The sequence below is a fragment of the Saccostrea cucullata genome, unplaced genomic scaffold, assembly GCF_032062105.1.
Source record: "Saccostrea cucullata isolate Sc308-1 unplaced genomic scaffold, CSIRO_AGI_Scuc_v1 ctg1165, whole genome shotgun sequence".
NCBI lineage: Eukaryota > Metazoa > Mollusca > Bivalvia > Ostreida > Ostreidae > Saccostrea > Saccostrea cuccullata.
The window spans coordinates 86,994-114,967 of NW_026920569.1; the positions used below are offsets into that span (position 1 = coordinate 86,994).

Sequence of the window (27,974 nt, forward strand, 5' to 3'; positions counted from 1 at the left end):
TTATTGTTTTACATTTATATTAACAAATACATGCAATCAATCAATTTTTTTTATATTTATGGCGCATCCAACATTTTTTTAGTCTCATTGACAATATCGATGATTATAATTACTATCTGTGACCCATAATTAGCACATCCGTTTTTGTATTAGATTAAAAAAAAATCTACACGTGGTCTTTACATTAAGATCTGTTGATTACATTTAATTAATTATCAATATTTGTTTTCAACTGCTTTCGTTGAAGAGATACACCCCTTTTAAGTAGACACCACAAAGTCTGACACGTCTATTTCTTTTTGCTTATTATTAATATTTCAAACATTTAATGCATAGGGCATTTACGTCTCCAAGTTTACTCAATACACAGTGGCGGATCCAGAAGTTCATGTGGGGGGGTTTTGAGGCCCTAAGGGCCGAAGGGGGAGGGCATGGGAGGGGGTGTCCCCTCCCATAGGTGGGGGTTCGGGGGGCCTCCGAGAAAATTTTGTTTTATGGTTCTAAATGGTGCACAGCAAGCTTTTTTAAAGCGATCATCACAAATTTTTAAGAAAATGTTTTCAATTCAATTTAACTTTAACACAAGACTTTTAGACTTTGCTTTAAAAAAAATGTTAAATCGCTTTTGATCAAAGTTGTCTTAGTGTACTTTAAATGCACCTACAATTAATTTAGTTCCACTGGAATTTTTAAACACTAAAAAAATAAAAATTGAATTCTTTTCAGAATCCCTAACTTGTGCTTTTCAACTTACTTGAGTATATACTGTCAATATGATTTGGAATATAAACACACGTGTACAATTAATAAAAATTCAAACTGTCTTAACTGAAGAAAAAATTTACATAAACTGGAGAATCTGTCAAAACTAGAGGGGTTTGCTAAGCCAACCTGGTTTTGTAAAAAAAATATATTAATTTAATTTTAAAACGGTAAGTTATTCATAGTTTTGAAAAACATGCATTTTATCAGCAAAAAAATATTACTGAGCAGCACCATAACTATGCACACTAAAGAGTACTCTTGTGACTTTTATATGGTTGATTACCTGTGTTTGTGTGCAAGCGGAAAGAGAGTTAGTAGTGGATGTACATTTCACAGTTGTACAAACAAAGGGTTTATGTTTATCAGATTATCAAAAAAAATGTTATTTACAGTTAATTACATGATTTATACAAGGATGTCAGATAAGGACGCTCTAAACACTGTAAATATTTTTAACATTATATAAGACCAATGTAAGATTAAAGAAAATTTACATTAATTTTTTTTATTTTCAACATTATATAAGACCAAGAAAAAGAAAATTAATTTTTTTTCATTAATTTTCGCAATGTAAGTACACAACAGTGATTTCACCTCACAAACAGTCCATTGTCTTTGAAAATAGTTCATGCGCAAATAAGGCATGCACGTACCCTATGTTCTAAATAAACGGATAGTCTAAATATGCATATCTTTATACAATATATTTTTCTCTGAGTCCAAAAAACAGTTTCTGTTAGTGTTTAGAGCTTCCTTAAAAGTAGTACTGGGTTAGACATATCACTTATACATGGCATACAGGTAGAACAGTCATATGCAAATTATATTAGTAAATACGCAATATACAATAAAACTAGGTCATAGATATCAGTAATACAACGAATACAGGTAAGACTAGTTAAGAATATCCACCAAACATAGTATACAGGTAAAACTAGATCATAGATATCAGTCATTTACAGCATACAGATAAAACTAGGTCATAAATGTAATCTATAGCCTACTTTTACCTACATGCTATGTATATATATAACTAATATCTAGGAGCAAGTTTTCATGCCTTCTGTTTATAATTCATATCAATTACAAAAGGTATGAAAAAATTGCTCCTAGATATCAGTTATATATAGCATGCAAGTAAAACTAGGTTATAGATATCAAATATGATGCTCTGTGAATGGTCCACCTCCCTTTCCTAGTGAGTGAGATTTGTTTATCTCAAGAGTGAGTTTACCTCAAAATGAAGTTCTAAAATGATTATTTGGGTTTTCCATCTTGAACAACTATAGATATTCTTAGTTACATTTTTTCTCCAAGATACCCAAAAAAAGGCTAGTCCTGTCAAACACAGGCACTTGATTCAGTATTTTTCTTAAACCATTAGTATAATAATATTATATATGGGTTAAATTCTTATAGAATTAAGTCTTTGCATTTAAATCATATGGGAGACAGAGGGAATCATTTTGTAAGCTCAGCAATCATGGTACCTCTACTTCCTTCTAATGTTGTTTCGTCATTTGATCGTTAGTTCATTTGATTGATACTTTATAGTTGACTATTCATTGACATACCTACTAAAACACAACCTTGTTGTATAGATATCTTTATTAACAAGCTGGAAAGTGTAAACATGGATATCCAACAATATATGGTGTGCATAATTCAGAGTTAACTAACAACAAAAATATATAAATAGTACAAAATATTCATTTATCTAAATAAATCTAGTAAGTTGATGTTCTTTACGGCAAAACGCAAGATAAAGGTGCAGTCATATTCGTTTTTGAGCTCACAATCAATTTGAAATGAAGAAATAAATAAACACTGGTTTGTGGTTTATGAATAAAATTTTTTTTTGAAAATGAAAAAAAAAAATATACATGAACACAAGTGCAAAATATACAAATCCATACCTTAAAAAAGTGAAGTAGAGAAACAATCAGCCGTGCTCAGATGTGTTAGGTACAAAACCAAGAGTTAATGCTGATGACATAGCACTAAGTGTCATTAAGACCAGGTGAGCTATAAGGCCTATTAACCATTACAACTCTGCAGTCAACATACAAAAATATAACCTCTTCACAGGCACTGAATGCAAAATGCTTAAAAAGAGTTTTCTTAGAAAAAAAAGAACAAAACAGAAAAAATATTCATTTTCTGAAGCTTGCACATGTATTTTTTCAACACAAGTCGAATTTCTGAAGGTATCGGTCTTAACTTCAAAGATAAATTCTTTAACAAACAATGTGATAAAATTAAGTCGTTAATGGGATAGTAAGAAAAGTTTGCATCAGGAGGAAAGCCCATCCAAGTTACCCTGTATGTTTTTATTGATAAATATTTTGTCTGAAAAAGTCCACAAAAAATGGCTTGTAAAACATCCTCTTTTTCTTAATTACTGTTTACTTATATCAATGAATCACCCCTCATTTGCTATTAGTCTATATAGTTTATAGTCTATTGCAGAAAATTTAATATACATAAAATTGACAATTTGCCTTTACTTTCTTTGCTTCCAAGCATGAATAAGAAAAAAAAATCAACCAAAACATTCTTTTTTCCAAATATAAATACATGCACCTTTACTATACCATTAACGAGCTCTATATCCAACCAGAAAGTAGAAAAAAGTTTTAAAATGAAACAAAAAGTAACTATGAACTAATTTTGCAGTGTATACAATTCTTTTTACCAAATGTGTTTTTCATTGGTGCGGCAGCATCTAAATATTGCAAGGAGATATAAAAACAAAACACCATTTAGACTTGCACAGCAATGAAAATATTGATACAGTTTCATCTAAATTATATCAGAAAAGGGACAAAAACATGATTAACTTTAAGGAAAAAACATATCAAATTCAACTAACGGTACATAATTGTATAACTATTCAATATCCTGCAACTAAGTGTTTCAAGTGTAAACTGAACAGTTTTCTAACGCTGACAGTTTCTACTAAAGAATAGATAACAGAAAATACAAATAACAACTCAATGAAAACAAAGAAACCATTTGAAATAAAATAAAACTGAGATTCATTGGTTACAGACCTGACCTTGATTCCTGTTAGATCAAGGTTAAAATACAAACACTAAGGTCATTCCCTTGGCAACCCTGGCCTTTTGTTCTACAGATCTGTGATTTTTCACAGTTGTGTGGTTTTATTGTCTCAAGACAACACAATTTTGGTGCAAATCTAATCTTATGTAAGTTTCTATGATTAACTTGCTTATGGGCACCCGATAAAGTCATTCCAATAGTTCTGAATGAAAATGAAAAGCCAAAATGTTCCAAATAGAAATTTAAGAAATACATGTACATTTATTTAACTGTAGAATCATTTGCTAGAGCATCAACACAATAATACCTGGTGCAAAATTAAAAAAAAATCCATGACTATGTAAATTATAAATTACAAAACTGAGGGTATGAAAAATCTCATAAGAATAGTTTCAAGCAGAATATAACAATAATATTTTTTCCATCTGCTTAACATATTTAAGATGTCCTGTGAAATAAAATAAAACCCTCAAATATTTACACAATTATGAAATCCTACTAAGTGAAACCTGAAGATTAAATGGAGGCCGAGGTTTGCAGTTTGTGTCACAATGAATTGTTAGGTGCCATAAAAATAAAACAATGAGAGTGTACTTCTTAAACTGGTGTACACAAATGAAGGATAATGTAAACTATACACAGTGTCTTGGTTTATCTTGGTGTTTGGGGGATTATGTTGTAATTTTACTCAACAAAAGATAATTTATTACATTTTTACTCGTGAAATACTGTAATTTATTCATTGAATAAAAATGATATCCTGTCACAGTGTGAAAGGATATCAAAATGATATCCTGTCACAGTGTGACGAATAGGTTTCTCTTCCCATAACGAAGATTGTTGTAAAAAAAATCTTCCTTGACCTAATATAAGATAGATGGAAATAAATAAACAATTCTAACAGCGAATAAAACTGTAAAAATTACAAAAAATATGTTGCTAAATTCATGTTTGCACCTCACTTAGATATGACGTCTCAACCGCTCAACTATGACATCAAGTAGCCTATGCCTGTATACCAAAAACATAGAGGTAAAAAAAATCAAAGAATTTTTTTTAAAAATGTAGTAAACAGAAAATTCAATGTTTTGTTGTTGAATATGAATTGTTATTTACTTGTTAACAATTTTTGTATTTTCACTTGTGCTTCGCACTCGTGAAAATATAAACTATAGATAGTGTCTTGGTTTACATATCTTTTGGTGTTTGGGGGATTAGGTTGTAATTTTACAACAACAAAACATTGAATATCCTCTATATATTACACAGTGATATGCATTGGCATGATTTACTCATTCAGGCAAATAAAGATGATTTTACACTTAGGTAGGAAGTGATATTTTCATGCTACCTAAATAGTTGATTTAACAAACGTGTTGCCAAAGGAACCTTTCTTACAGCAATAGTAGCCTGTATATCAGATCATATGATATATTCACTCCTCTAAATCATTCTTAATATGAAAAACATAAAAGTGTACAATGTGATGCCCATCCCCCCTTTCTGAAGAGATATATAAAATGCATATGAAGATACAAGGGCATTATGTTACAAAGTGGAAATGTAAATAGTGATATGACATCATAGGATTTCAGGTTCTGAGTAAATGGTAAAATTCACTGACCTTTCATTGCGACATAAATGTTTATATCACAGATACAAATTACAACCCTCTAAAAAAATAAAATGTACAGAAGGAATAGATATTTGATAAATACTGAGGGTTAACCTACATCTAATACATCTACGTTTTATACATTTTATGACTTTATACAAGTATACATGTACATATATGTGTACTCGAGTAACAACTATACAGGTATACATCTATGCTTAATTCTGAAAAACAACAGAATGTAAACAAATCTCCCTCTATTGCTTCATCATCATACGTACATTTATAAATAATTTGTCACAAACTGGACAACAGAGAACTGGATTTATAGTACAATCATTTACATAAATCAAAATTGGAATGAAAAATTTACCGAAGTCCTTTACACTTGCTACAAAATCTGTATACAGTGAAATTGGATCAAAAGAAACTTTGAAAACAGAAAAAATGCTTTGGTACATTAAATAGGATTTCTATTGCTTTGTATAACTTCAAAGTAAGTAGGATTTTGTAGTAAATGAGTTCACTGTAGGAAAGTTAGTCTGTATAACTACAATACAAAGGATATACAAAACAGCTTTGTTTGAGTCTACATCAGTAATATATAGCAAAATACTAATACATGATTTAATCTTATGTTCACTTTACAACATCTGATTATAGTTCTCCTTCTCTATACAATGTATACACATAAATGTATATGACTAAAATTTTGTGAATTCCTATGATTAAACTCTACATGTATTGTAATCTCTAGTCTGTTTATACACCTACAGTACATTATCTTATTGTTGTTAGAAATAAAAAAAAAGATATACAAAAAAAAAGGTACATTAAGGCTTTCAGTTATACTGATAATTAAATATCAGATAATATAAAATAAAATATATGATACTGAACATATAATACTTTAGAATGGATACACTGATAAACTCAGTTTTTGATTATATTTTACAAGTTATGCTCTCAACACTGAATTCTTATTAATTCAAAATTACATTCTCTGGATGTACAAAGGTTTGAGGAAAAAAAAACAAGTGTAGAACAAAGTAATTACTGTAAATGTGTTATATTTAGCGTGTACGATATTTGGCGGAAATTGTTTTGAACAAGTTAGCGTAGATTTAATTTAGCTCATTTCTTATCATTCTTATTTACATGCAAGTACAAAACATTTAGCGTTGTACTTTAATTAGCGGAAGTGTCTTTCTGCCAAAAGCGCTAAAAAGAATACACAGCCAAATGTAATACGTTTACAGTATCTTATCAGATTAACAGAAATATCATAATAACACATATCACATTAAGTGCAATTCACTGCACTTAACTCAAGGATTTTTATAGAGAAAAATAAATTGTCTACAACGTGTCTTACAAAACATTATGCATATTCAGTTGGCAACTTTTTCTGCGATTCAATGTAACAACTCTGAGGTTCCATCTAATGCAGAAAAGGTCACTTTGATCTCGTTTCCAAATATTTGCTTGGTTTTCCTGCCAACTTAGTAAGCATGAATTAGTAGAGGACTTGATCGCGGCCGAAATTCTTGATACAAGTGTCCACGATGCTCAGAACTGACGAAGCAGCATCGTTAATGATGGTCGTCAACTCGTTTGGTGTCAGGTTTTGGATCTTGATGTCTCGATTGGTGAAACCATGGCTCAAAATCCTTTGCATTGCCTGGAAAAAAAATCATATAAATGAAAAGAAACCAGAATGAGATACAACTTAACTTACTTCTGATATTGTGGACTACAAAGGATCACGACTACATAATGTCATTCAACAGAGTAGCACTTCAAGAAAAAACTTCCTACTATTTCTGATAATAACTATGCATTGCATGGGAAATGTTCCCTTTTTAACATTTACCTAATGAATGAAAAATATTTTTTTCTTAACTTTGCATTGAAACATGAAACATTTTGCTTCTTGAAAGTTTTTATCATTCAAACATGTCAAAAGGTAATGTAGTTTTAAATTTTCAGGGTAAGGAAAAATTTGGTATAAGTTATTTCTAAGGCTACTGCATATAATACTCAATGGTTGATTCTACATCTCTATTCTACATCTCTAACATTTGTCTTATCTCTGGTAATGTTTTTTAATGATGGATTGGGGGAAACCTTTAAATTTATCTGTGAATCACTAATAACCTATGATACACATAAGGAAAGTAAATGTAAAATAGTAAGTAAATCTGGTGAATTATGAATTTATTCCCGGCTCAGTTTTTTTTTTTTAATTGAGAAATCCTTTTGAAACTTTCTCTGATAATGTACATGTACATTAGCGCCAGCAAGCTTAAAAAGTGATGTTCCTTTGGGGCTGTCTGAAGGAAACTTACCTCCTGCCCCAGGGAGCAGATCTGTGAGCCTTTGGAGGAGCATTTGAAGCAACTGAGGGCTTTATACACAACGTTAGGAAACTGACAATTGTTAAAATATCCCAGAAGTTTAACATTCAGGTCCTGGAATGCCCCGTCAGCCCCAAAGTGGATCAGGTGCCCTACAGAAAACAGAATGACAGATTATAAATTACTGTACAGGAGTGATGTTATTGAACAAAGACAAATACTCAATAAAAAAACTTTTAATTTTAAATCTGAGTGTACTAATACTTTCCTAGGAAAAAGTTTGGTAATTTTTTTAACATCTTGAAGTCCTGCCCCATTGCATTTTGTCAGAACAAAGATTTTAATAGTTAGAATAAATATTACACCCAACAGATTATTAGTATCTCATATCACTAACAATGCTTTAGGTTTAATAGAAATCTCAGCCAATGCTTTCAGAAATGTTTAAAATCAGCATGCATACCAGCTACATAATTACCATTCCAATCATCATTCAAACCCTAATCACCTAAGTATATACATTATCAAGGGTTACAGATACATCATTCATTCACTTATAAATGAATCAACGACCAGTTTTGTCTTTATTTCACAAATTGGTAATGTGTGGTTTAAAAGATGGGTGAATAGTCAAGTCTGACTTTGTATTATTATTATTTATTTACTATTTTTTAATCTACAAGTATTATCATGTTGTCATCCTGCGAGATGATATAGGATTAATCTATGTTATTTTATTTTGATGGAGTTTAGCTAGGGCCCCATCACTGGCAGCTGCCATATAGATTTGTGTAGAAAATTCCAATGTTGTAGCATTGGTATGGGAAATAAAATCTTTTAAAAAGTTAGACAATGTATCAGTACAGGTAAATGGGGAAAACTTCATACTAAAATAAGAAAAACTAGTTGTGTGTTTACTGTAGTGTTTGTATAAATAGGTGTATGTTTACACCAGAGCTGATCCAGTACTGACCTTTGTATCAATAGATGGATGTATTTATTATGATGTTGACTGACCTTTGTATCAATAGATGGATGTATTTATTATGTTGTTGACTGACCTTTGTATCAATAGATGGATGTATTTATTATGATGTTGACTGACCTTTGTATCAATAGATGGATGTATTTATTATGATGTTGACTGACCTTTGTATCAATAGATGGATGTATTTATTATGATGTTAACTGACCTTTGTATCAATAGTTGGATGTATTTATTATGATGTTGATCCAGTACTGACCTTTGTATCAATAGATGGATGTATTTATTATGATGTTAACTGACCTTTGTATCAATAGATGGATGTATTTATTATGATGTTGACTGACCTTTGTATCAATAGATGGATGTATTTATTATGATGTTGACTGACCTTTGTATCAATAGACGGATGTATTTATTATGATGTTGACTGACCTTTGTATCAATAGATGGATGTATTTATTATGATGTTGACTGACCTTTGTATCAATAGACGGATGTATTTATTATGATGTTGACTGACCTTTGTATCAATAGATGGATGTATTTATTATGATGTTAACTGACCTTTGTATCAATAGACGGATGTATTTATTATGATGTTGACTGACCTTTGTATCAATAGATGGATGTATTTATTATGATGTTAACTGACCTTTGTATCAATAGATGGATGTATTTATTATGATGTTGACTGACCTTTGTATCAATAGACGGATGTATTTATTATGATGTTGACTGACCTTTGTATCAATAGATGGATGTATTTATTATGATGTTGACTGACCTTTGTATCAATAGACGGATGTATTTATTATGATGTTGACTGACCTTTGTATCAATAGATGGATGTATTTATTATGATGTTAACTGACCTTTGTATCAATAGACGGATGTATTTATTATGATGTTGACTGACCTTTGTATCAATAGATGGATGTATTTATTATGATGTTAACTGACCTTTGTATCAATAGATGGATGTATTTATTATGATGTTGACTGACCTTTGTATCAATAGACGGATGTATTTATTATGATGTTGACTGACCTTTGTATCAATAGATGGATGTATTTATTATGATGTTGACTGACCTTTGTATCAATAGACGGATGTATTTATTATGATGTTGACTGACCTTTGTATCAATAGATGGATGTATTTATTATGATGTTAACTGACCTTTGTATCAATAGACGGATGTATTTATTATGATGTTGACTGACCTTTGTATCAATAGATGGATGTATTTATTATAATGTTAACTGACCTTTGTATCAATAGATGGATGTATTTATTATGATGTTAACTGACCTTTGTATCAACAGATGGATGTATTTATTATGATGTTGACTGACCTTTGTAACCATAATGGACATCCTCATCAAAACGAACTTTTGCGACAAACCAAAGGAACACATATTCTAACTGCATTTTCTCGAGGCGACTGAATGATTCGACTTCCGTAGTCATGCTGCTCAGTTTCTGTATCTGTACCTGACCTTCGCGTATAACTCGTGGGACAGAGGTCGTCAGTACACCTATATATAGGGAACGAAGGTCATGCATTAGTGAAGTCATGCACAAGGCCCAGTGTTAGACATATCACCCTTGTGCACTGAATTTCCCATGCTATTAGAAAATGCCCTTGTCATGATACAGCTGCCCATTCTGTGTAAAGCTCCATCATACTCTGAAAACTAGAGTCAATTTGAAATGCAGAAAAGTTTGAAGTCTGGAAACCAAAACTTCCCCATGCTCTGAAAGATTACACAACCATTAATTAATTGTTCAATCCCCACAATGATTGAAAAATTACAGTGTTTAAATCTTTTTTTTTAACAGTACATGTATATAAGAAGTTAAATGTCAAGATATTTAAAACTTTTCTAAAAATTAAAACACTGTGAAATTTCAAATTATGCAGAAATAAGCCATGCATATATAGGTATATATAAAGTGAGTTTTCAACATGCACACGATACTTTGAGTCATCTAATCCCAGAAGTTAAAAGTACATTTCAGGTTCCTTAAGTTTTTCTAAGACTCCTGTTTTTGATACTTTTTAGTTCAAATGTAAATAACATTCTACATGTAAATGTCAGCTAGCTACAGATATGAATGTCACAGTTTGAAAGATGTGATTGACAGGCATGTTAAAATCAGAATATGGGGGCAATTTGATATCAAAAATCCCCATGCACAACTGACAGGCCATTAGTATAACCCTTGTGTTGAACATAAGCTGTTGATTGGGACATTAGCATAACCTTTTCAAACCACTACCAGTTGTTTGGCCTACGCCTTGTTGGCAATTAGCTGTTTTGGGGACATTAGCCTTACCTTTGTGACTGAGTAATAGTTATTGGGGCCATTAGCCTCACCTTTGTGACCGAGTAACAGTTACTGGGGCCATTAGCCTCACCTTTGTGACTGAGTAACAGTTATTGGGGACATTAGCCTCACCTTTGTGACTGAGTAACAGTTATTGGGGCCATTAGCCTCACCTTTGTGACTGAGTAACAGTTATTGGGGCCATTAGCCTCACCTTTGCGACTGAGTAACAGTTATTGGTGCCTTTGTGACTGAGTAACAGTTATTGGGGCCATTAGCCTCACCTTTGTGACTGATTAGCTGTTGTTTGGGGCCATTAGCCTCACCTTTGTGACTGATTAACTTGCGGGGGTCAGACTTGCTCAATGTCCTCAGAAACAGCTGCTCTAGCTGTACTTTTTCTGATTTGTTAAACGCTGTCACTGAGCTGACAACATTTGTTTTGTTAACTATGGTGAGATTTTCTGGTTTTATGTCAGGAGGGACAGGAATAGAGAGTACACCTGTCAACAAATAAAATAAATAATTATGTCACCTGTCAACAAATAAAATAAATAATTATGTCACCTGTCAACAAATAAAATAAAAAATTATGTCACTTTGGTAACTGGCTCTAAAACCTCTGAAACAAAGAGTGTTCGGATAATTCCTGAAGAAAGTCCATCAATGTCAAATAATATCAGGTGGAAAGATAATTCAATCTCCAAGCGATTCACGTCTTGTCTTCAGTTCACCTTTAAGAGATCTTTTTGAGAGAGAAAAATCATCAACAACAACAATATGAATCAATACCAGCAAATAAAATTGACTGCCAAAATACTTATCAATACAGACAAAACAGCAAATATGTGTAGCTAGCAGTACTGACATAGATATTTAGTGAGCTTTTTATGACAGTCAGAGTAAAAACCTAGATATATCATGGGTAATATAAGGAAAACAAGTTGATTAACCCCTTCAGGCTTTATTCTGTATTGAAGGAGTTGATCTGATTGGATAAGTATTTCCTGACCTTTAATGTCATCCTTGTTGCCCAGAAATGGTCCTAGAGTCTCCGCCCAGACCTTGTCTCCCTCAACATCAGCAACGTCCCCCACAGTCAGGGACCACACGACAGTAGGAGGGGTCTGATATATCTAAAAATAGAATCAAAAACTGTCAGGAACCACATAACAGTAGGGGGAGTCTGATATATCTAAAAAAAGAATCAAACACTGTCAGGAACCACACAACTGTAGGAGGGTCTGGTATATCTAACAAGAGGCCCACGGGCCTTATAGGTCACCTGAGTATTATGTAACAACTTTCAAACAATTAAATTTGATTCGTGTTTTAAACCAGAGGCCATGAAATTCACAATTTACAATTTTTAAAGAGGCACCATTGCTTATCATAATTATTAACTTAGCATGTTTACTCCATTTACTTAATACCCAGAGGTATATCAGAGTAACAAAGAGAAAATGCACTTCCACTTTATACCCAGTTGTGCACCTCACCCTAAAGGAACCACTGACCCATGGGCCACATATTCAAAATTTTGCAAATTTATCATAAAATGGTTGATTAATACTAAAGAGCAGATTTCAAAGCATTAATTTATTTTCAGACTATGTACCCCCCCCCCCCCCCCTCTGACCCTGGGGGCATAAAAAAACACTTTGCTAGATGCACCTTTCTTCATCATAAATATATTGGCATAAAACCCAGAAGCAAAGGAAAATATTTTCAAAGAAATTATTTTTACTACTGAGTATATAATCAATAGAGCCACGCCCTAACACCAGAACCCCTAATCCTGGGGCCATAAAATTCACAATTTTGGAAGAGGCACTCTTGCTCATCATAACTATGTGCTTAGTTAGTTTATTTAATACCCAGAAGCAGAGAAGAAGATTTTCAAAGAATTAATGCATTTTCACTATATAATCAGTAGAGCCCCACCCTAACACCAGAACCCCTTATCCTGGGGCCATAAAATTCACAAATCTGGAAGAGGCACTCTTGCTCATCATAACTATGTGCTTAATTAGTTTATTTAATTCCCAGAAGCAGAGAAGATAATTTTCAAAGAATTAATGCATTTTCACTATATAATCAATAGAGCCCTGCCCTAACACCAGAAGCCCTGACCCTGGGGCCATAAAATTCACAAATCTGGAAGAGGCACTCTTGCTCATCATAACTATGTACTTAGTAAGTTTATTTAATACCCAGAAGCAGAGAAGAAGATTTTCAAAGAATAAATGCATTTTCACTATATAATCAATAGAGCCCCGCCCTAACACCAGAACCCCTGACCCTGAGGCCATAAAATTCACAAATCTGGAAGAGGCACTCTTGCTTATCATAACTATGTGCTTAGTGAGTTTATTTAATACCCAGAAGCAGAGAAGAAGATTTTCAAAGAATAAATGCATTTTCACTATATAATCTATAGAGCCCCGCCCTAACACCAGAACCCCTGACCCTGGGGCCATAAAATTCACAATTTTGGAAGAGGCACTCTTGCTCATAATAACTATGTGCTTAGTTAGTTTATTTAATACCCAGGAGCAGAGAAGAAGATTTTCAAAGAAATAATGCATTTTCACTATATAATCTATACAGCCCCGCCCTAGCACTAGAACCCCAGACCCTGGGGCCATGAATTTCACAATTTTGGTAGAGGACTCAATGCACATTACATTCATGCCAACAGTTTGCCTGCTTGATGTCCAGGAGTAAAGAAGAAGATTTTTAAAGATTGCAATCATTTTAGTGGTTTTGGCCCCACCCCTCAGGCCCCCGGGGGGCGGGGACCATGAAATTCACAATTTTTGTTCCTCTCCACCCATAGATGCTGTATACCAAATTTGGTTGAAATTGGTTCAGTGGTTTCAGAGAAGAAGATGAAAATGTTCAAATGTTAATACACGACACACGAAGCACGACGCCGGACGAAAACGGATAATAATAGGTCACCTGAGTTACTCAGGTGACCTAAAAATAGAATCAAACATGGTCAGGGACCACACAACTGTTGGGGAGTCTAGTATATCTAAAAATAGAATCAAACACTGTCATAGGGGGAGTCTGGTATATCTAAAAATAGAATCAAGCACTGTCAGGGACCACAGAACTGTAAGAGGGGTCTGGTATACTATATCTTAAATATTGTAGAAATAGAAATGCTATAAATTTTGTAAGTACACGTTTGTACTTTGCTCTAGCTGTTGACATAATTTTTTCTCTTAAAATGAGGACTGAAAGATGTAACACAAACATCACTAAAAAGAACCTCATAAGATGGCATATAAAATATAAACCTGAGATGTGCCCTCAAGGGAACAATAAAATACATTTTGGTGCCTACCCCCAAGATCCTGTCTAGATGGTACTGTAAGAGATGAGCAATGTGGTATTGTGAGGGTCCCTTCTCATACAGGAAGACAGCCTTCTTCATCGTGTTCTCCAGATTATTGAGCTCAACGTCAAACCGAGCTCCAACCGTGGTAGAAAGAGAAAACTTGTCTACGCCTGTGTGCTTAACGATGCGTGACATTTTTACCTTCAACTTCCAGTTATCTTCTGATATACCTAATCAAAAGATGCTAAAATGCAATTAATTTGTCAACTGTGAAACAATAATGTTATAGAATCTAAATTTATTACTGTATTAATGAGTAATACCAGTTAATGTGTTTTTAAAATGAGAATCATTAAGACAAACCTCAGAAGCTTATATTGGGAATACTAACAATATAATACACTAAATCTACCTAATACAGATATTGCTATTTTACCTTTGAGTCCTAAGTGAGTCATGAGTCTCCTCTCTCTGGTGATCCTGGCCTCTGAGTTCGTGTTCCAGGTCCTCACGCGACACTCTGCCACCGAGTTTTCAGATGATGGCGTGGTCTTTTTGGGTACAAAGTTCTGAGGGAGATTCTGACCAGCATTCCCCAAGCTCGTCCTGATAAACAGCGTGGCTCCCACATTGGGTTGGGGCTTACCCGTCCCAGAATTCTTAGCTACCATCGTCATCAAAGCTGAAATTAAACAGAGATTTTACTTCACTGTAATGTACCTTCTGTACTTTAAGATAACAAAGGGAAGAATTTTTGATAGATCACATCATGTAAAGACTTACAATCTCCGTCGGGATTGGAGGTAAACAGGACAAAGGCCTGACACTGGGGGTCTTTGTTACAGAAATTCTTGGCCTCCGTCAGACTGTGTACGGTGAGGACACACCCCCACAAGACTCGAGATGATTGACAGGTGTAATCGTATTGCCCCGGGAAGTTAGACTGCTCGATACGACGGTAATCTCCACTCTGTAACACACAGTATCAAGCAAGGTATTAAAATTACAGTGATAATTCCCAAACTCCCAGATATGCCGATGCTGATACAGTACACAACATACAGATCTGATATAGTGATGCACTGACACATTATCTTACATCTGGGAAAGATTTAAAGTACTTTTCTGGTCATTTTTACTTTTGGTAAGCAATTTCCTCTATGCATCAGTTAAAATTCAACAGAATAAAATTTCCTTTCATATAAGTAAGAAGAATATGGGCCCTTGATGGTCACCTGAGTATCACAAGTTTCTGAAGCTATGACCTATACAGTCATCTGTTCAGCAGGAGATTCTATTCCCAGTTTTACCCTTTTTACACATTTCTTCATATGTAAAGCATGCTTATAATGAAAAACCCAGGGATGGGCAATTTTTCTTTGAAATCATGGTTATAAACATAATTCATTATATCCGTTAGCTTTACAATACTGTAGAAGTACTTTTTTCCGCGTGGTATTAATTTATACTTTACGCGGTTACAAATTTTCCACGGAAATTTGTGCAAGCACATTTAATATTTATAAATTAAGGCATATAGTGACAGTCTAAAAAATCCGCGTAATTTTCTACCCGCGGATTAAACAAAAATTGAGATTCCGCGGAATTATCACCCCGTGGAAAAAAGTAAGTCTACAGTATGTTTAAAACCCACAGAAAATGAAAATCACCTCACTAAGGGCAATAATTCATTATAATTTAATTTTGTTTGTATTCTAGTCTCTCATTGGTTGATTACCAAAAAGGAACGCAAATTACTGTATTTCATGATAACCTGGTTTGATATGGGGACACAACCCCTTGACAACCAGCTGGATCAGCTGTATCCATACAATCCCCTCATTTCCAGTCCTTGGAATTCATGGGAAATTCCAGATTTAATAAATGTATCTTTAACTTCAAACAGTAGCTCAATCTTACCTCGTGCACACAAACATCATGGCTGCTAGATCTGTATATCAGTTATTACCTCCCCTAGTTTCATATCACTTCCGTTACTAGGGATGTATTATTGAGCGGCATATTTGAACTCATAAAAAGCAATACAATTTTACACCCACAGTTGTTTAATTATTTAAAAATTAAATTATAAGGAATGACTCTAATTCTTGGCCAAATTATTCGATGACAACCTGGTTTGGGTCAGTTTACGCTTTTTTATAATCCGCTTTGCGGATTATAAAGCGTAAACTGACCCAAACCAGGTTATCATCGAATAATTTGGCCAACAATTAGAGTCATTCCGCTTCGCGGATTATAAAGCGTAAACTGACCCAAACCAGGTTATCATCGAATAATTTGGCCAAGAATTAGAGTCATTCCTTAAATAAGCGTGTTAACTATCAGAGTGTTTTACTTTATACTTACACTGGAATACTTATTTTCGGGCAAAACTCGATTTGAGTTAATTTCTTCCTGGCGATGTTGATCTTCGTTTCTTGACACAATTCTTTGTTGTACCATCTCAACCTTAGCATGACCTTGACCCTGTCTCAAGTCTTGACCCACTCCTTGACGACCTTAAAAATGTAAAATGCATTTTGGTAGAATGAAATTTTATTAATTGTTAAATAAAAGTGTTTTGTTGATAAAATAAAATTTATGTTTGGGATCCATTAAAGATTAATATACTGTGGCATTTCCTGAAAAAAAAACAAAACAGGGGGAAATCTTGAAAATTTTAACGAAAAATGATAATAAAAATTAAAGAGTAACAAATAACTAGGTATTCAGATAGAACAAGATTTCTAGAACTAACCAATATTACCTTGGAGGTTGTTCTCTTGGCCTTGAACACCAGAATCTAAAAAGAACTCTACACTTAGCATAGCACTCACTAATAGATAAAAATTGACTTGTTCCAAATAACTTAGCATAGCACTCACTAATAGATAAAAATTGACTTGTTCCAAATTACTTAGCATAGCACTCACTAATAGATAAAAATTGACTTGTTCCAAATTACTTAATTTTTTTCCCCCAATAAAGTTCACATACATCACTTAAAACCAGAAGTCTCTGTCGAGACTGTAGCTCTGCTGGTTTGTACTGATCAAAAGCCAATGCACAGAATTATGTATCTTAGTGTAGTCTACTTGTGTGCCAAGTGATATTGAAATGAGACTAAAACTGTAGAAGGAGTAGCATTTTAAAGGAATTTCTCAGAAAATTCTATTTTTAGTAACCATTGCAACACCGCTCATCGAAATCAAAAAAACGATGCACTATTATATGTAAATTGGTGTAGTTTACTTGTGTGCCAAGTGATAATGAAATCGGACCAAAACTGTAGAAGGAGTAGCGTTTTAAAGGAATTTCACAGAAAATTCTATTTTTAGTAACCATTGCAACACCGCTCATCGAAATCAAAAACCGATGCACTAATTTATGCATCTTAGTGTAGTCTACTTGTGTGCCAAGTGATATTGAAATGAGACTAAAACTGTAGAAGGAGTAGCGTTTTAAGGGAATTTCTCCAGAAAATTCTATTTTTAGTAACCATGGCAACATTGTTCATCGAAATCAAACACCAATGCACTATTTTGTGTATCTTAGTGTAGTCTACTTGTGTGCCAAGTAATACTGAAATCAGACCAAAACTTTAGAAGGAGTAGCGTTTTAAAGGAATTTCTCAGAAAATTCTATTTTTAGTAACCATTGCAACACCGCTCATCGAAATCAAAAACCGATGCACTATTTTATGCATCTTAGTGTAGTCTACTTGTGTGCCAAGTGATATTGAAATGAGACTAAAATTGTAGAAGGAGTAGCGTTTTAAAGGAATTTCACAGAAAATTCTATTTTTAGTAACCATTGCAACACCGCTCATTGAAATCAAAAACTGATGCACTATTTTATGCATCTTAGTGTAGTCTACTTGTGTGCCAAGTTATATTGAAATCAGACTAAAATCGTAGGAGGAGTAGCGTTTTGAAAAATTGTTTACAGACGGATGGATGCCGGATGCATTACTATCGCAAAAGCTCTTCTGGTCTCTGACCAGTAGAGCTAAAAACAATAGTAGTCTGCATCCCAAGATGCAACACCGATATTTATTACATGTATAACTGAGTTATACTCATACAATATACATCACAAACAGAATCTGAATTCTTTGCAAGTATGAGAGGGCAAATGGGCAAAATAACCTTGTTTTCAGAATTTTATATTACTTATGGCAAGTTTATGCTTTACATTGAGATTAATATTCATGGTAAGACATACATTAAACACACTCATGGCTGACCTGTTTCTGACTGCATTCCTCTCAGTTTCTTGATGATCTGATTGGCTGTTATATTTAGAAGGAGAATATTCTGTTTTAGTGCATTGATTCCACTAGAAAGCTGTGGTGGAGGATTTCCTAACAGCTGAAGGAACAGCGAAGCTCCCACCCTCTGTAGATTGTTTTTGGCATTCCAATCCTTACATCTCCCATTCTCACAGGGCATATCTACAGATACAGAAACCAAAAATTATATTAAATATTTCCTGCATGTTGAGAAACTGAAAGGAAAATCCTTTTCATAATTTGGACCGACTTAATATCCAAATCAGGATTATTACCTGCAAGGAGAACTTAACTTTTGTTAGTTATTGCCAATATATTGAAAATAAAATATATCTAATTGAATAGTAGCTGATGCAATGTTAATCAATTAAACATACAACCTCCAAGACTGAATAGAGAACAGCTGTGTAGTATTTATCAAACAAAACTTAAGAATGAGAGTTTCGTACGTGCTAGTGACGCTGTTGGAATTTTGCATTCAGCGTCAGACTGACACATCTTTTCCTCCAAGCTGACATCGTCTAGGTCTACCAGTTTAAGATGGTTCCCTTTCGCCGTCACAAAATCGTCCATCTTTATCCCCAGTACCTCCACACTCCCCAGTGGGCTTTCTTCTAAATACTTCAGTAATTCACCCAACTCAATGGCGTACTGTTAAAAAAAATGATAATCTGTATAGCTTTTAACATCTATATTGATTCCTTTTACTGTAAAATGAGAATATTTGGTGCACTACTAATTTTAGCGCCTTTGGCGCAAGAGCCCCTGAACGCTAAAATTTATTGTGTGCTAAAGGAATTCTAAATATTATTTTGTTATGTATGTTCAAAGCTTTCACATAAGTACATTGCAGTGTGCATCAATCGAGAAAGTTCTGCCAAATCATAATTGATTTAATCAAACTATTGTTAGTTGTTACCCAATACTTATCATCAGCACCTTTAAAGTTTGGCTTCTCGGCGTGTCAATCATCTATCGCCTCGAGGTAAACAATGCAATCAAGCAAGGCAATTGAGCTTGCAGACAATACCTGATTATGATTGTGAGTGTACAGCCTGCTCCACTAGGTAAGTTGTGTCCTTTTGTTTGTATGTCTGTGTATGTGTGTCAAACTTTTTTTTTTTTTTTTTTTTTTTTCTTTGGAATGGTGTGACTTATATATATCTGTTGCTTTCTCTTTGTATCTGTGCTGTATTGTTTTTGTGTCTGTACATGTGTGTTTTTATATGTATCTTTAACTGATAATGTCCTTTAAATTAGACTGTGTGCTGTATTGTTGCAAGTAATTCTATGTTTATATAGTGCTGCATGTTTTCATAGTTTTACTGTTATGTATATGTTAAAAAATGCCAGTCAAAAGCTCATTAGAGCTTGTGTTACTTTTTAAACTACCATACTGACTTTAAATAAAGCTTATCTTACCTTATGATTACCATTTATCCATGCAACTTTCCTTCGATGCATGCATTGCTTTAATATGAATAAAATGTGAGAATACTCCATTTCTTTTATTTAAAATAAAATTAAAATAAAATTTAACATTGTGCCACGTCTATGTGATTGCAACACCATGGTAAAGTTGACAATTGTTTACTTATATATACGGGAGTGCTATAATTGTGTTTCCATGCTTGACTAAACAAAAAGTCAAATACGGGCGTGGATCAAAAAAATAATATCACATTTATATATTTTAATGACAAGTGCAAGCGCTAAAATTTATTTGAGTCAATGTATTCCCAATAGCGTTTGCACTAAAATACGTATGCATCAAATTTTCTCGTTTTACGGTATCTCCAATCAACTGCTTTTACAATGTACTAAAATCCCAGATAATTATTTGTCATTTGAATATACTTAAGTTATCTCGACATCAATGAAAATATCTAGATCTTCAACTAATTTAATTCTCTTAAAAAAGAAAAGCAACAAAATAAAATATCTCACCCTTAATCTGGTTTCCCACTGGGTGTAGGCTAAAATGCCGGCAGTGATGGGTGTTCCAGACTCCAGTACCAGCAATAAACCCTTCTTCTTGATATCATAGTTTATACTGTCTCCACGGATACAGAAACCAAGGAAATTTACGATGCCTGGGTGTTTAAGGACGGATAGCAGAATTATCTCCCTCATGAGGTGATAGTTTCCCATATTATGACATTTATCTGCATCGTAAACTTTCTTCATACATTTAATCTTAGTATCCTGGTCATTTCCCTGACTCTTTATCACAACTTCGGTGTTATGTGGCTGGAGAATTGCACGATCGACATACTTTTTTGCACCCACTTTGATCGCTTGTGAGATTCTGAGGTTATCTACGTCTTTACACGTCAGTCCACTCTCGTACCCTAAGTCAGACAACTGAATCTTAATGTTGTACGCCATTTCGTCGGCATCTTGAGCCGTACCCCAGTTGTCTGGGTATAAATCGGAGAGGAGCCTCCTTAATCGGACAGTCTTATCTTCCTCCATCAGAGGCACCTCATTGAACAAATTCCCCTGTTTTTGCTGTACAGGACGCTGGACTTTCTGGCGCATCTCCACAACATTAGGTCCCTGTTTGTTCACATTGTCTTTGATGTTTGATTTCTTATCCTCATTCATCTGATTATACGTTAAAATGACGCCAGCAATAGTAAAAAGAAACAGGAAGGCGGTCCAACCTGAGCGGTACCGCAGTCTACACCTCATCTTCAGGTCTATAATCAGGTCATACTGTTCAAACTAAGGGTCACTGAAAAAAAAAGAAATAATTATCATAAGAAAATAATTTAAAGAATAGAACTCATCTCCCTAAACTTATCTAGAACATAAGGGCCCACAAAGATCCCTTTCTAGAACTTGCATAGGTTTTACAATATTTAATACTAGCACTAGTAGCAGCTCCCTAGTTGTGATGGACAAGAAACTCCTAGAAAAGCTGTTAGCTCATGCAAAATGCAAATAATATAAATCTTTGGAAAAGATGAACTTGAGTCGTAAAAAATGTGTCACTGCAAATTATACATGCTGTCTACTTAACACAAAATTTCCCTTACCATTTTCCTCAAAACATAAACTGGGAACAGAGAAAAAACCCAATGAAATGTGAAATGACAACTTTTACATCAAATAATTCGCCTGAAAATGAATTCGATTTCATAATTGTGAGTCAAATAAAAAAAGGATTATTACAATATTCAAAGAATATTTAGAAAAATTTACGGGGAATGAAAGCTTTGACAATATCGAACATTGGAGGATAAGAAAATGTTTCCTATCACGAATTATTTTACGTGCGACATGCGTCGCAAATCCGGTTTTAGGTTTGCTTGATTTAGAAGACTGATCAATACACTTCAACATAAATCAAAGTCAAATTATCCACTTTATTTACATTTAAGCATTAAAAATTATTGTATAAGCATTTCAAATTGAAAATTGGTTTAATTTTTCTCTAAAAATTTCATATTTTTCATGTGCAGATCTTTTCAAATGAAAATATCCCATCTTTAAGAAACCGAGTACTCCATTACATAGAAAGAAGTAAGAAACTCGGAAAGATGAATGCGCCACCAACATTTGAATCGTTTCTTTTGTTTGATGGAGAAAAAAAGTTGGTACTTTTTAACAATAGATTATTTAATTTTTTCGATCTCTAACTTACAGCAGGGTACTTAGCATTTTATCAATATTATGTGGCAATTAAAACATAAACAATGTGAATATGGTCATGATATCAGAAGATGATTTTGGCTAATATTTCAGAAATTTGATTTTAAACTAAAAATGACCTGAACAAATTCCAACAAAATATGAGATTTCATTGTGATGATGATTTTTTCTTCGACTTGTATCCACTTAAAGGATTAATGACTCCTTCAAACTCAAGTTTATCAATTTAAGCAATATGTCAATATTTTGTAGAATAACAATTGAGAAGGACACCAAAGTTCCAAATGCTGCCATATTTACTGTCAACAAGGAGGATCACACTTTGGGAAACATGATCACAGCGTAAGTATAAACTGTCAGTGAAGAAAATCATCAGCAATCGTAGAAGATGCAGTCATTTGTTTGGAATGGCTATCATTAAAAACTCTTTTATTCATAGATGAACATAATATTGAATACCTTTGTATATACTTCATGCAGTAAAGTTCTTAGCTCTTCATGGTAAATTAAACAGGTCCAGTCCAAAGACTATTTCTACCTACATAGCTATTAAAAGCTACGTAGGTATTTAAACCTGCCCAAAGGAAAATAAGCCACATTTTTACCTACTTTCTGCTTTACTTGCATTTTGTGGTCTTTATATTAAATTTGTCACAAAAATGTTTTAGAAGCCGGTTACAACGAACGGCGATAACTCCTAACTGGCTTTAACATTTGTTTAATAATCTAAATTTCTATCTTTATTTACATGATAAATAATAAACACCTTTTTTTAATAAAGAAGATGGATAGATAACAGTTAGTTCTCTTCATGGTATTTGTTCTACAAATTAATACAAAACTTCATGGTGAGCACTGAATTATTGATACAGTCACACTGATGATGGATTTGACGACTCCTATATCCTCATATAAAATTTTATTTAAATTACATTTTAAAAAATGATTACTTCGTATATTATCAATTTTGCATAGAAAGTTATGTAAAATTGCCCATTCAGGAAGTAATCGTTTTTTGGTCAAAATTTTGTCGTATTCATCATTAGTGTGACTGTATCAAAAAATATGGTATTTACCATGTTGCGCGGTTCAGTCCTTTGGCCACGAAATGTAGATAATACAAAAAGTAGGTAAAAATAGCTACTTTGGGTAGCTTTAAATACCTACGTAGCTAAATTAATAGCTACGTAGGTAGAAATAGTCTTTGGACTGGACCTGTTAAATGATTAAATAAATATGAAAAAAACATCTGTGTTTTCAGACAGCTTAGAAAGGATCCTCAGGTACGTAGGTAGAAATAGTCTTTGGACTGGACCTGTTAAATGATTAAATAAATATGAAAAAAACCTGTGTTTTGCTGTTTGCCGGGTATAAAAATCCCCACCCCCTGGAGCATAAGTTTGTCCTGAGGGTACAGACAACAGCTGACTACAGTCCCCAGGAAGCCATTACCCACGCCATCACCGATCTCATCTCAGAGTTCTCTCTCTTAGAGGAGAGATTTAAGGTAGTTTGTCAATGATCACTGTTAGAGGAGAGATTTAAGTAGTTTGTCACAGATCATTATAAGAGGAGAGATTTAAGGTAGTTTGTCACAGATCATTTAAAACAAAGAGATTTAAGGTAGTTTGTCACAGATCACTGAAAACATCCCCAGGAGGCCATCACCCACACCATCACCAATCTTATCCTAAGAGTTTTCTCTCTTAGAGGAGAGATTTAAGGTAGTTTATCTTAAATCACTGAAAACAGAGAGATTTAAGGTAGTTTTTCACATATCACTGTTAGAGGAGAGATATAAGGTAGTTTGTCACAAATCACTATTAGAGGAGGAATTTAAGGTAATTGTTACTGATCGCTGTTAGAGGAGAGATTTAAGGTGGAGTATCACTGATCACCGTTAGAGGAGAGATATAGAGTAGATTAGCACTGATCACTGTTAGAAGAGAGATTTTTTTTGAGTTAAGGTTGAGCCATATAATATGGTGTCTCAGTTTTTCAAGGAATAATCTTTTTAAATCTGTAGAGGAACAGCAGGTATAATGTAACTCAGGTTAGCATTGTTGCCCATGGGTATTTTGTTTTTCTCCATATCTTTTTTTCCTGTCGTGTACAATTAAATGTAGTTGGGTAGAGCTGTATCCAAACTTATTTGTGAGTTTTTAGCTCACATAAGCTGAGAGCTCAAATGAGCTTTTTTTGATCAGATTTTGTCTAAAGTCTGTCTGGACCTCTTCTTTAACTTAATCAGAAAATAGAGTATAAATATATGACTGATCTCATCTTTTTCTGAGCTTATTTTTTTTTTTTTTTTTGTTTTGAATAGGAGGCAGTCCGTGAGAAACAAGAAGGTGATTTGATATAGAGAAACACTCACAATCTGGCTCCATTATAGAAAAACAAAGAACTTCTACGACAATGTGTTCAGAAGCAGGCAAAGAAATATATTCCTGAACAGATTGATGAAAATTTACAAAATCAGCAGGATATGGACTATGGAGGAGAAGCATGTGAAATTCAGTACTGGAGTTAAAGATTTTCATTATTATGTGGGGTTCCCTCCGAGGTTGTGTTCTGTGTTAAAGAGAGACGATTTGAAAGGAAGTATGTTGTATTTTTAAGTCTGAGAGTATTATAGTGTATGTGAACATTTTGAGTGACTGTTGTTTAGTGTGCCTGTTTTATCATTTTAAGTAAAATATCATACTCCATTGATTATGCCATCACATCTCATTAAGTGAGACACTTCTTGTTTTGTCATATTTAGTGAATGATGAGAGAAATCCAAGAAGATTTTTTTTAACTGTAAGAATGTTGTTAAATATCTGTAACTAATTATGGACATTTATTGTTTCTTTATCAACCAATTCAGTATATATTTTATGAAAGAGAATATGTCTTGTGGAATGGATGCATTACAGATAAAGCTTTAAAAAAATTAAAATTGAACTGTTCTGATTTCATTTGCTGGAATTAATGAAGAAACAAAAATCCATAAAAATTATTGTAGAACAGTGGTTTCCATGAATAATTATGAACATGAAAATAAAAAAGTTTTCTACAACTCAAAAACTATAGTTTGTTCTTCATGAAAAGGTAGTGCTTGTTTAGTATATAAAACGACTACAACAGTTACCAAAAGGCATTGTTGTATTGTCTAATAAGATAATCATTCTTGATTTTATGTGAATATCGAAAGAAATGAGTGTAAAGATCTTTGAATTATTTATAACACAGTGTATTTATCAAGAATATCAAAATAGAAAACGTATTCTTGTCTTTAAGCCATGATAATACATTTAACATGTTTAACTTTTGTGGCCTCCTGTCACTTTTAGTACTTTGATCGTAAAACTTTTTCATTTGAAGAGTTTGTCATATACATTGTACCTGTCTGCAAACAATATTGTTTCAAAATTCAGTGTCAAAAAGGGGATTAAAGTTGCAACATATGTTTACCAATAAGGCAATTTTCACAGGATCAATCATTTGGTATTTCCTAGATATTACAGTTTTTAGATGTGCAATTCATTGTCAGACGTCCAAACTTGTGCGATCTCTCGGTAGTCTACAGTATGCTTGTTTTTATGTAAATGTTAGGTATATCATAGTGTGCTTGATAAAATGGAGAACATTTACGTGGAACACTCCCAATGATCTCCCATCGATCACTAAAACACGCCCAAGATCTCCCAGTGATCTCTAAAACACGCCCAAGATCTCCCAGTGATCTCTAAAACACGCACTGACCTCCATAGGTCTTGTATGTATTCTACAATAGACTCATGGTCTCTTCGCGATCATCTCAGACATCTCTACATTTAAAAACATTTTGAGTTCATTGAAAGATCAATTAGGCACTAAAGTGAAACAGGTACTTGAAACCAGGACATTTGGCATGACCTGTGTTCTTTCGATCGATCTGAAAGGCTAAGACCACGGAATATTAAGTGGCAAAGATTGGAAGTATAAATGCAACGAAGTGAGAGGGCACAACTCGACAAGTGCGTTTGAAATGGGATTGAAAAATCAAAGTACTGAAAGCACTCATGGGAGTTGAACATGTAAAATAAAATCTTTGATCGGGAGGTTAAGTGAGTGAACAATATTATTATTTCAAATACAGACAACTGTTTCAGATTTTTTGAGTTGCAACAATCTTGATAAAGACATTCAGAGACATTGAATAGCAAAAAAATGCATGGGCCATAATACTTGCCTGCCTACATTAGTCCTTTTTTATACCCCCTGCTTGAAAAGCGGGAGGGTATTTATTAATCGGGATTTCCGTCCATCTGTTTGTTACGCTTTAGGTATACCCATCTCCGCAACTCCTCTTACACCACTGAACGAAATTTTCATAGAATCTTAATTACATATTGCCGTTGTGCACCTTCTATTACTTTTTCATCCTACACATATTTTGGGTTTCCCATTGCAAAACATGGACACTGCCATTATATTCATATTAGAGGCAGTTGATCATTTATATAATTCACTGCTCACAGTCTTCAAATTTGTAATATATTTTTCCTTGGCACCTTTACCCATGTGTTACGAAAATTTCAGTTTCGCAGGAATAATATCAATGTTGATAAAATGTGGATTTTAACACAGCATCCTTTTAAGAGTTAACAGGTTTGTTATATAAAACTTCTCTGTGGATATAAATGTATGTCAATTACACGAACATTATACATGGAGTACGTCAGAACTTAATCTTTCTTAATATTGTGAAGAAAAAAGCAATACCAAGTTAAAAACAAATATGTAATGACCAAACATAAAAACAGTGGTATATGTGAGAGTTTGTGTGCGTACAAATTATCTGGTATGTAAATCAGGTTTTCCTTTTATTAAAAAAAAAATACATACTTCATTTTGTTTTTTTTTAATCGCGATTTTACGAAAACATGGGTGTCCGTTTTGGCAGGTGCTACTGCTGATTTGGTAATAAATACGCATGTTTCCTAAAGTTTTTTGCATTAATGAATTCATTTAAACCAAGAAAATGTTCATGAAAAGTTTGAATAAATTCTGTGCGCCGGTAAAAAAGAAATTGCTAAAAATCCGGGACCGTCGGGCGTCGGGAAGAAGTGAGTTACATAACGAAAAACTTTTGAGGTTCTTTATAATTTAGTTTTTACTTTGAACGAAATCTACTATTCAAAATAAGATTACTTTATCATTACATTTACTTACATTTCAAATTATGAAAAAAAATTTAGATCAATTCAGGATCGAGAAAATGACATGAACTACTTGTGGCGGATGTTTATGCATGTTTTCTGTTGAAGATCATCGGGGTAAATCGGTCGAAACAGTAGCCTCGCTTTCGGCTCTATATAATCAACACAAATTACTGCGCATGTTAAATGCGTGATGACCATGGGAGATTGAGCATAGTTCAACTCCCAAAAAAGTATTCAAAAATCAATTTCAATCCCATCTGGAGGCAATCATGTTCACCTGTCGGAGATTACCCGGGTCCCAATGTGGGCTCAAGATGTAAAATTCATGCAAATGGATTTAAACCGAGAGGCCTAGCATTCCAGTC

The 27,974-nt window shown here is 33.6% G+C and overlaps 2 protein-coding genes across 3 annotated transcripts; one reads left to right on the forward strand and one right to left on the reverse strand.

Moving 5' to 3' along the window:
• Positions 1–5,064: 5,064 nt before the first annotated feature.
• LOC134251269 (uncharacterized) lies at positions 5,065–21,492 on the reverse strand. Of its 2 annotated transcripts, none has more exons than XM_062733655.1 (12): positions 20,708–21,492; positions 19,210–19,411; positions 18,716–18,922; positions 17,237–17,272; positions 16,837–16,988; positions 15,253–15,439; positions 14,906–15,151; positions 14,476–14,699; positions 12,133–12,256; positions 10,145–10,327; positions 7,792–7,952; positions 5,065–7,124 (listed from the first exon to the last, which is right to left on the reverse strand). In XM_062733655.1, the coding sequence occupies exons 1-12, from the start codon at positions 21,452–21,454 to the stop codon at positions 6,960–6,962; spliced, it is 2,634 nt and encodes an 877-aa protein (XP_062589639.1). In that variant the 5' UTR covers positions 21,455–21,492; the 3' UTR covers positions 5,065–6,959. The 2 variants fall into 2 exon arrangements, with proteins under 2 accessions (XP_062589639.1, XP_062589646.1); XM_062733662.1 differs by lacking the exon at positions 10,145–10,327 and adding an exon at positions 11,447–11,623.
• A 798-nt stretch (positions 21,493–22,290) lies between these two features.
• LOC134251283 (DNA-directed RNA polymerase II subunit RPB11-a-like) lies at positions 22,291–25,489 on the forward strand. Its single transcript, XM_062733673.1, has 5 exons — positions 22,291–22,358; positions 22,670–22,759; positions 23,679–23,701; positions 23,773–23,924; positions 24,744–25,489. The coding sequence occupies exons 1-5, from the start codon at positions 22,306–22,308 to the stop codon at positions 24,780–24,782; spliced, it is 357 nt and encodes a 118-aa protein (XP_062589657.1). The 5' UTR covers positions 22,291–22,305; the 3' UTR covers positions 24,783–25,489.
• Positions 25,490–27,974: the final 2,485 nt, after the last annotated feature.